The 8,362-nt window shown below is 38.4% G+C and overlaps 1 protein-coding gene across 7 annotated transcripts in view; it reads left to right on the forward strand.

Moving 5' to 3' along the window:
- MARF1 (meiosis regulator and mRNA stability factor 1) overlaps positions 1-8,362 on the forward strand; it is a 34,501-nt gene that overhangs the window by 3,746 nt on the left and 22,393 nt on the right. For all 7 annotated transcript variants that reach the window (XM_025206435.1, XM_006025586.3, XM_014520801.2 and 4 more), the window contains 5 exons: positions 1,327-1,501; positions 4,307-4,533; positions 6,220-6,337; positions 7,065-7,237; positions 7,903-8,337. In XM_025206435.1, coding sequence (XP_025062220.1) covers positions 1,327-1,501; positions 4,307-4,533; positions 6,220-6,337; positions 7,065-7,237; positions 7,903-8,337 — 1,128 coding nt within the window. The remainder of the gene's footprint in view (positions 1-1,326; positions 1,502-4,306; positions 4,534-6,219; positions 6,338-7,064; positions 7,238-7,902; positions 8,338-8,362) is intronic.

Raw genomic sequence — 8,362 nt, forward strand, 5'->3', positions numbered from 1 at the left:
AGTGGAGAGAAGTGATAATGGCAGCTGGATCCTAACCCATCTTGGAACCAAGCTGGTCTTTTTGGCCTGCCGCCAGAAAGCTTAAACTAGAATAGCAGTTGGCAGTGTTAAGTAGAATAAGGGCCATGGTATAGGAAGACTGGTCTTTCCAAGGTGAGCGCTTTTATGGAAGTAACAATCACTTTTGTGGGAAGGTAGAACCGGCTACTGTACTGTTTGATTGTATGTATTCTAATTCTGTTATTAATCGAACAGAATGTTAAATAGTCCCGGAAAGAGAGCTGACAGATCCAGATAAAATGTACCTTTAGTAGTGACTTGATGGATTGAATGACATTTAGTCTGTAATCAGCACAGGGATCTGATCAAGGTAGATCTCATGAATAAAGACAAGTGCCTGAGATCAGCCTTTCTTAATCTATAATTTACTTTTTTGATTCAATATCAATTCAGTATATATTGAATTTTTAACTGAATTCAGATTTAAATTCAATTTAAATTTTATTAATACTTTAGAAGTGACGTTAGTTGCAAATCTTGTACTGCAACATTACTTGAGGCTCAAAAATTGAGAGGAGTTTAAAACAATTAATATCAAAATGAATATATAAGTTCACTTCACCAAAAAAGGGCCAAGAATTTGGCCTGACTTATGGGTGCCTTGATATTGGAAATTTTGAGATTCATTAAAACAACAGTCTTCCCTTTCTCCCCCACCCCCTTGAAAATTGAGGCTACTTGCAGATGTAAAAAAACCCAAACAAACAGCACTTAACTTTAAACTTGGCGTGCTCCTGCACTGAGCCCAGCACATGCCCAGGAGAGGCAATGTATTAGTTGGACCCGGCTTGCCCAACATCTCTACAGGTCAGGCACTTTAGCGGGGCTTTTGGGGTACTTTTTATCTAGTAGCTGATTGAATCGGCTTTAGCTAAAAGTGCCCAAAAGCTCGGCTGGAGTGCCCAATCTGTACAGATTCTGTGGAGCTGGGTTGAAGTAAGGTGTTGCTGCTTCTGGTAAAGTGTAACTTTGTGGCTTTGTTTTAATGTCTGCGAGCAGCCTGAATGTCTTAAGGATGGTGTCTGAATCAAGCACTTAGAATCCTCAGTCACTGTTGGAGTTTAAGGTGTGCAAAGAAAGGAAGGTTGTATGAGGGAAAGATGCTTTATTCAGTGTTATTGATGTACCTGTTCATCTGAAAAGTAACCTCAGTTGACTAGAAAGTGTTTGTCATTGGAGGGGTAAGAATCAGTGTTTAGAATTTGGAATGATATGCGCATTTATGTACACTAAACTAACTCATGTTTTGGAAAAATGTCTCGACAGCCAACCAGAAATAGTTTAATTGATCCTGTTAAAGTATGGCCAAATATTCCTCCTCCAAGTACTAAGACTGCACCCATCTCTATCCCAATATGTAATGGCTGCGGAACCAAAGGACCGGGAAAAGAGACACGTTTATTACTGGCGAGCAGCCTGGGCAAATCTCCACAGAAATATGGTAAACACCATTTGTTTGAAAGGTTTATTTAAAGGATGCACTTCTTAAAAATCTATTGAATATTAAAAATTTGCACCTCTTTCTGAGAATGTTTAAGTAACACCAAAGCATACTAAACTATTTGTTTCTGTTTGATAGCTCAGCCCAGTCAGATAATGACATTAGCATAATGCTGTATTTACTCAAATATGAGACGAGGTTTTTTCCCCTCAGTTGGCTTTGGAGGGGGAAAAGCCACTTGTCTTATTGCATGGAAGGAAATCTCACTAAACACATTATCTATCAATAAACTGCTGCCAAAAGCAGCATGTGTTCAGTAATGGAAAACAACTATGAAGCTGATCAAATGCAGTCAAAACTAAACATGATTAAAATACCTGTCCAGCACTGGGCAGACATGGTGATGGGTACCTACCACAAGGATATGTTAGTGCAAACCATCTGAGTAAGACATATGCTAGTGCCCATTAAGTGCAATCCCCCTCACCACCGACTCTTTCAAACCATGGCGAGCAACAACATTTCATACAGTTCATCCAATAGTCCTCAGTTGTGACCCCTTTCAGCCTGGTGCCTATGATTAATGTGGGCCAGCTCTCTATTAGCGCATCCAGATGAGCACAGTTGTGCAGTATGTGGTGCTGCAAACACGTTTGCGACACCACGTACTGCACAGTCTGGTGTTCTCCGTGCTGAAAGGGTGCGCTGCTTATGCATAGGGGTCAGAAAATCTGCTGGAAAAAAAGAACTGGAGCACGCACACTCGGGCATCACGCACTACTGAAAAGCGGAGCTAGGCCACCTGGAACTGTGCTGCAGCTGCTGGCGAGGCTCTGCCAGGCAGGATTGCCACAGCTGCAGCCCCGGGAGGCCCCCAGGACCCAGATAAGGCTCCTGGGGCCAACTCAGTACTGGCTTCAGCTTTCCTTACTGCTCCCTGGTGTAACATGCCACGCACCAAGCCGCATGTGGCACTGGCATTCCTTGGGGACAAGTAGCTGCATCTCAAGGTGCGCCACTGCTAGTTGTCCTCAGGGAACCAAACTCCCACACACATCTGGATGCACCTCATGAGATGAAGCCAGACCAGGTTGCTCTGCATCTTATTTGCATGTAAATTTTTGGAGCTTCCCAGGACTTGTGAAAACAACACATGGTTCCAGTCATGAGTGGGGGCTAATTAGCACAGGAATCCTTTGAGGGAGGTATCTGGAGTATACACACATACTGAGCAGTGCTGAGTTGTGGGGTCGCTCTGGCTTGAAATGCTGTTGACTGGTGGGGCTTAGCCAGGGGAATGAACTAATGCGGTAAATCGTGAGCCTTTTGGCTTTGGACTAATATCATGCATAATTTATACTAGATATAAGTAGGTGCCAAACTGCTTTTCAAAAGTGTGTTTATGAAATGCCTGTGCTAAAACTTGCAGCTGTTTAAAAAAAACCCCAAACTTCACATTAATTCTGGATGAGCTAAGTCTATGGGTACTATATGCAAATTGATACTATATGCAAATTATGGGTTGCCATGTTTAATTTCAAGCTTTTTCTTTTCACATTTGCTCCTCACTTCCATGTGCTCAGGGAGAGCAGGGTCTGATAGTAAGGAGAGGAGGAAGAGGCTGCCGAGGGAGAGAGTTGGAAGAAGACAGAAAGCAAAGGCCTACCTGGTTCCTCCTTCCCCCCCACCCAATTGACTTTCCCTGCTGGTTAAATTCAGGGCAAACTTCCAGTAATTGGCGTCTCTACCTGAATAATTGTAACCACTTTTATAAATCTTCCATACATAGAATCTTAATTAGTCGGGGGTCATCTAATAATCAAGGTCATCTTCTATTTGAGTAAATACAGCATTTTTATATACTTACCATTTGAACATTGGTTCCAAGTTTGGTGATGGGGTACTTTTCTCTTGTCTAGAAGGATTAACTTTCATTCATGTGGCACCTGCTGTTTTGTGGCCATTGCAGGTTATAGAACACATGTAAGCATGATTCAGCTTTTGTCTGTTCTGAAAAATCAGAATTAGAATTATTCCTCAGCTCATGATAACTCCTTGTACCAGAGTCATGTTCCAATTTAAATTTGTTTTTTAGTTGTTTTATTTAACAACCCACTTCACACTGGGCATTTATGCTACTACTTTTTGTTATTAATACAGGAATAACTATGAACTTCTGTGTACGGCTTTAGACAACAATTAGTAATTTAAGTGGTCTCAGAAATGCCCTTCCTCAATGTTAAAGAGTTTGATAGAATATTTTTAAATACAAATTTGCTTGGTTCTTTAACATTGTTTTGATTTTGACAGTCTCATATTTTTCTATGGCAAGATATCAAAGATATAGTCTGTGAGCTGCATCCAGCCTGCAGACCAATTTCACCTGGCCTGTGTGGCTCCTAGAGGCCTAGGATTTGTGGGGAAGGGCAAGCAGGCCAGACTCCTAGCTCTGGAGCCCTGTTGGAGGACACAGGTTGGAGGGAGGGAGAGATCAATCTTTGTTTAGTGGCAATCAATTTCTTCTCCAAACTTGACTAAGAGAAAACATTGGTAAATTCATGGTTCAAGTATTGATTTAAAATAAAGAAGAATCATTTTGCATTAAAAAGGTGACCCTTTTAGAGGCAACTAGTTGTTACTTCTCATTGCATTGCTTAGTTGCATTTCCTGAGAATTGTTGTTCTAGGCTTGTAGCTCAATACCTTACTTTGGTATCTTTTATATTCTAGTGCTTGTAACTGTGAAGGTTCATTTTCTAAGCATCATTCAGACTAAAATTAAAGGTATTTCATCAAATCTGTACAGGATCTCCAGAAGTTGCAGTAACTGGCCAGTTACTAGAAAACTTGCCCCCCATTGGAGTCTTCTGGGATATTGAAAACTGCTCAGTTCCGACTGGCCGTTCAGCTATTGCAGTTGTACAACGAATTCGTGAGAAGTTTTTTAAAGGTCACAGAGAAGCAGAATTCATCTGTGTGTGTGACATCAGTAAAGAAAATAAAGAAGTTATCCAAGAGCTAAACAACTGCCAGGTATGGGAAAGTGAATGAGAGAGAGATTTATGGTGTGCTTAATTAAGGGAAGCTGCATGCTTTCAGACATCCTAAATGTATGTAAACAATCTGTGTTAGGGTTTGGTAATTGTCAGGATAGATTAGGTGAGGTGATGTGTTAGGGAGCACCAGATGTTTGTCCTTGCTTTATTTAAAGTGGAGGGATGAGTTCTAACGAAACTGGAATACCATTTTTTTATGATGGCACTGCTGCTTATTTTTTCTAGGATTTAAAGGAACTATTTCTAGGTCTTAATCTGTTCACAAATGGAGAAGAGTAGGAATATAAATAATATAGTCGATTGTGTGGGTTATAATTTGCTGTGTTCAAACCTTTGTTTTTCTTGATAGAGATATATATTTTTAATTCAGTATTTGAGCATGCTTAAATTCAAGCAAGCATACGTCTGAATTTTATTTTAGGTTTATTAGATATCTGAAATTCTGAAAATGATTACTCTTTCTGAAAACAGCTGTATTATTGTCGGGACAACACTGAATAGACCATTGTTTCAAAATGGTGAAAGGGGGAATATATCTTTTAAGCAAGGTATTGGTGAAGTTGAAATAGCTCGCTCTAAAGCCCAGTCATGTAAAACAGAATTAGAGTTATGATTATTGTTGGGCTTGAAAGTACAATTCAAAAGTTACCTAGATAAATAATTTGACAAATAGGGCTAACTTACTGAGTCCAAACCCTCAGTAGATATCTAATTGCCAAAAAGGACAAATGAACCAATGATATAAATCATTTCTAGGTTCAGTTGCCAATTAGTATGAATTCTTAAAAATTTAAAGAATTGCTCATAATAGTTATACAGATCTAATTAGAAATGTATACATCTGCATCTACAAAAAACTGTTCTAGCCTCCTTGAGCACTGTGTAGCTACACTTTCTGCAGTTTCAGCAAAACGTGTCTGCCCATCTTGGAATAAGCATTGGTCAGCATTTTAAACAGACTCAATCCTTTATCTTCTAATACAAAGTCCTAATACTTCTCAGAAGGGGTCCCCTTTTCCTATGTTGTCCATATTTTTGAAGGCTCTAGTATTTTTATAGATTCTCTGTTTTAAAAGTGTTTCCATCATACCTGCCAGCAGGGTTCTCTTGTTTACTGCTGTGCTAATGGTTTAGGAATGTGTTCTCAAATTTTATCTTCAGGCTAATTTGAAAGTGCAAACAATCCTTTATTAGTAATTTTTTATTATAGTAATATCTTGTGTTTTCTAACTTTACATAAGTTAAACAAACATTAAGCTCTTCCCCCTGATTTTATTAAAATGTAAAAATTGAAACAGTTTATTCAGAACAAAAAATATTATAGACCAGTTGTAAGAGACTGGTTTAGTTTATCACAGTTTCCCTTGTACATCCTCTAGCACATGCAATGCTCCTCTTTTTAAGTACAGTGGATCTAAGATTAATTTATTAAGTCTGTTTATTTTTGGAAGAAATCCTCATTAAGAATATAAATTCTCATAACTTTTATCTCAAATTTAATTTCTCCTATGAAACACCTTTCTACTTCATACCTTTATACATTTTATATGGTATACATTGTGTGTTAAACTGAAAAGTAAATGCAGAACTTGGTCTGCTATATGTGCTTTTTTTATTTTTAAGGGGTTTTTTTTCTTTAAAAGCATGTTTTTATAATCTGTAGGTGACTGTTGCGCATATCAATGCCACAGCAAAGAATGCTGCTGATGACAAACTGAGACAGAGTCTTAGAAGGTTTGCTGATACTCACACTGCACCTGCCACTGTGGTTCTTGTCTCAAGTAAGTATGTCAGTTGTATTGTGAAAAATGTACTGTGTCTTTCTAGACTTTGGGGACAGAATTCAGGTCCTCTCTTGCATGTAGAAGTTTCAAGTCAGACCTTCACAGGGAATGTTTGCTGTGTGATATTTCCCAAACGTTGTGTTTAGAATCAGCACTATCTAGCTGAAGTGCTCAAATGAGAATTCATAACAGACTACAGTGATCCTGTTAAAAAACAATAATGAGTGAAAACTGAATATTGCTTATTAAACCATGATTTGTATATAGTTGACACATCACTGTGTGTGTCATTGAAAGGTCTTGTAAGTAAATATCTTCCAATAAGACTTAAGTGGGCACTGTGTATTAATTCCATTACTCTAAATAATAGCCTTTGTGGAAAATTTTGGAATATATCTTCTACAAAGTATTTAATTTTTGCATTATTACAAGAGACTAATGTAGAATACATACATATCATTAATATTTAAATGCCACGTTTCATTGGGCTTCCCTTAATGCTATAATAACTCTAATTGAAGCAAAATCTTTATTACAGAAGTATCATGAGTTAGAAAGCTTTTGTTAGAGTCTAAACTTTGCTGCTAATTGAGGTATCCCTTTTTTTAAATGCTTAGAGCTATTGTTAGTCTTTTTGTGTGAAGCTGCTTTTTTTTTGAAGTAAGCAGAACCTGTCAAAGTAATCTCTCATCAGTGACTTGACTGGATTTTTTTTTTGTTTCAGCTGATGTAAATTTTGCTTTGGAACTTAGTGACTTGAGACATCGACATGGTTTTCATATAATTTTGGTACATAAAAACCAAGCTTCAGAAGCACTATTACATCATGCTCATCAGCTTATCCGTTTCGAAGAATTTATTTCAGACTTGCCACCAAGGTTACCATTGAAAATTCCTGTAAGTGACTCTTATTGTATATATTGTAGAAAATCTAAGTGTGTATGAGCCCTGTTATTTCTCTAATTTTGCAGAAGTTCACGTAACAATTGGGATATTTTCAGCAGCACTGCTATGTGTTTCAAGGGTACACACTAAAGCGCTCAATCTATACAGACCCTGCAGAGCCAGATTGAAGCAGTGCACTGTGGTTGTTTTGTTTGCTTGTTTTTTAACATCTGCAAGCAGCTGGGTTGGAACTTAACCAGGAGCACTGCAAACACCAGGATTGCTATTGTTTCTGTATTGAGAGTCTGCTTTTTTTAACCTCTTCAGTAGCAGTTCTTTAACTCTGAGCCCTGGTATCATTCCATTACACAAATATCTATTATCTTCCTGAGATGCAAATTATAACAATTTTGCCTGCGTGTATTTGTAGGTATGCTTGTTCGTGAACTGTCAGAGTTGCAACTTTTTTGGGTTGCAAATTCAAAAGATGAGACGTTCTAGGGAAAATGGGATGATTCCTGCATCTCCTAAATGATTTGAACCTTTTAGTGGTCCCTCCCAACACCCATTGTAGTTTTCCCAAGTTTTAATTTTGGACCGCTGGAAAATGTCAGCAAAATGATCGTTTAGTTGTTTGTAATTATGGGAACTTTTTTATTACTTTTTTCTTCCAACAGCCATGCCATACACTGTTATATGTTTACAACTTGCCAACGAACAGAGACAGCAAAAGCGTCAGCAACAGACTCAGGCGTTTGTCTGACAACTGTGGAGGGAAAGTGCTAAGCATTTCTGGAAGCAGTGCAATTCTTCGCTTTTTAAACCAAGAAAATGCTGAGCGTGCACAGAAGCGAATGGAAAACGAAGATGTATTTGGCAATAGAATTATTGTGTCTTTTACCCCAAAAAACAAAGAACTCAGTGAAACAAAAAGTTCCAACTGTGTTGGAGCGGAAAAGATGAAGTCTCCAAAAAAAGTGAACAAGAACACAAAGCTGTGCCTCCTCAGCAAAGACTCAAGTGACCAGTCTTCCAGTGCCAAAACCACTGCAGGGAAAGGGTTGCAGATACATGGCACTACCACAAAAGCTGCAAATGTTAAAAGTTTACAGGTAGTACCATCCTTCTCATTCCTGC

The sequence above is a fragment of the Alligator sinensis genome, unplaced genomic scaffold (assembly GCF_000455745.1).
Source record: "Alligator sinensis unplaced genomic scaffold, ASM45574v1 scaffold927_1, whole genome shotgun sequence".
NCBI lineage: Eukaryota > Metazoa > Chordata > Crocodylia > Alligatoridae > Alligator > Alligator sinensis.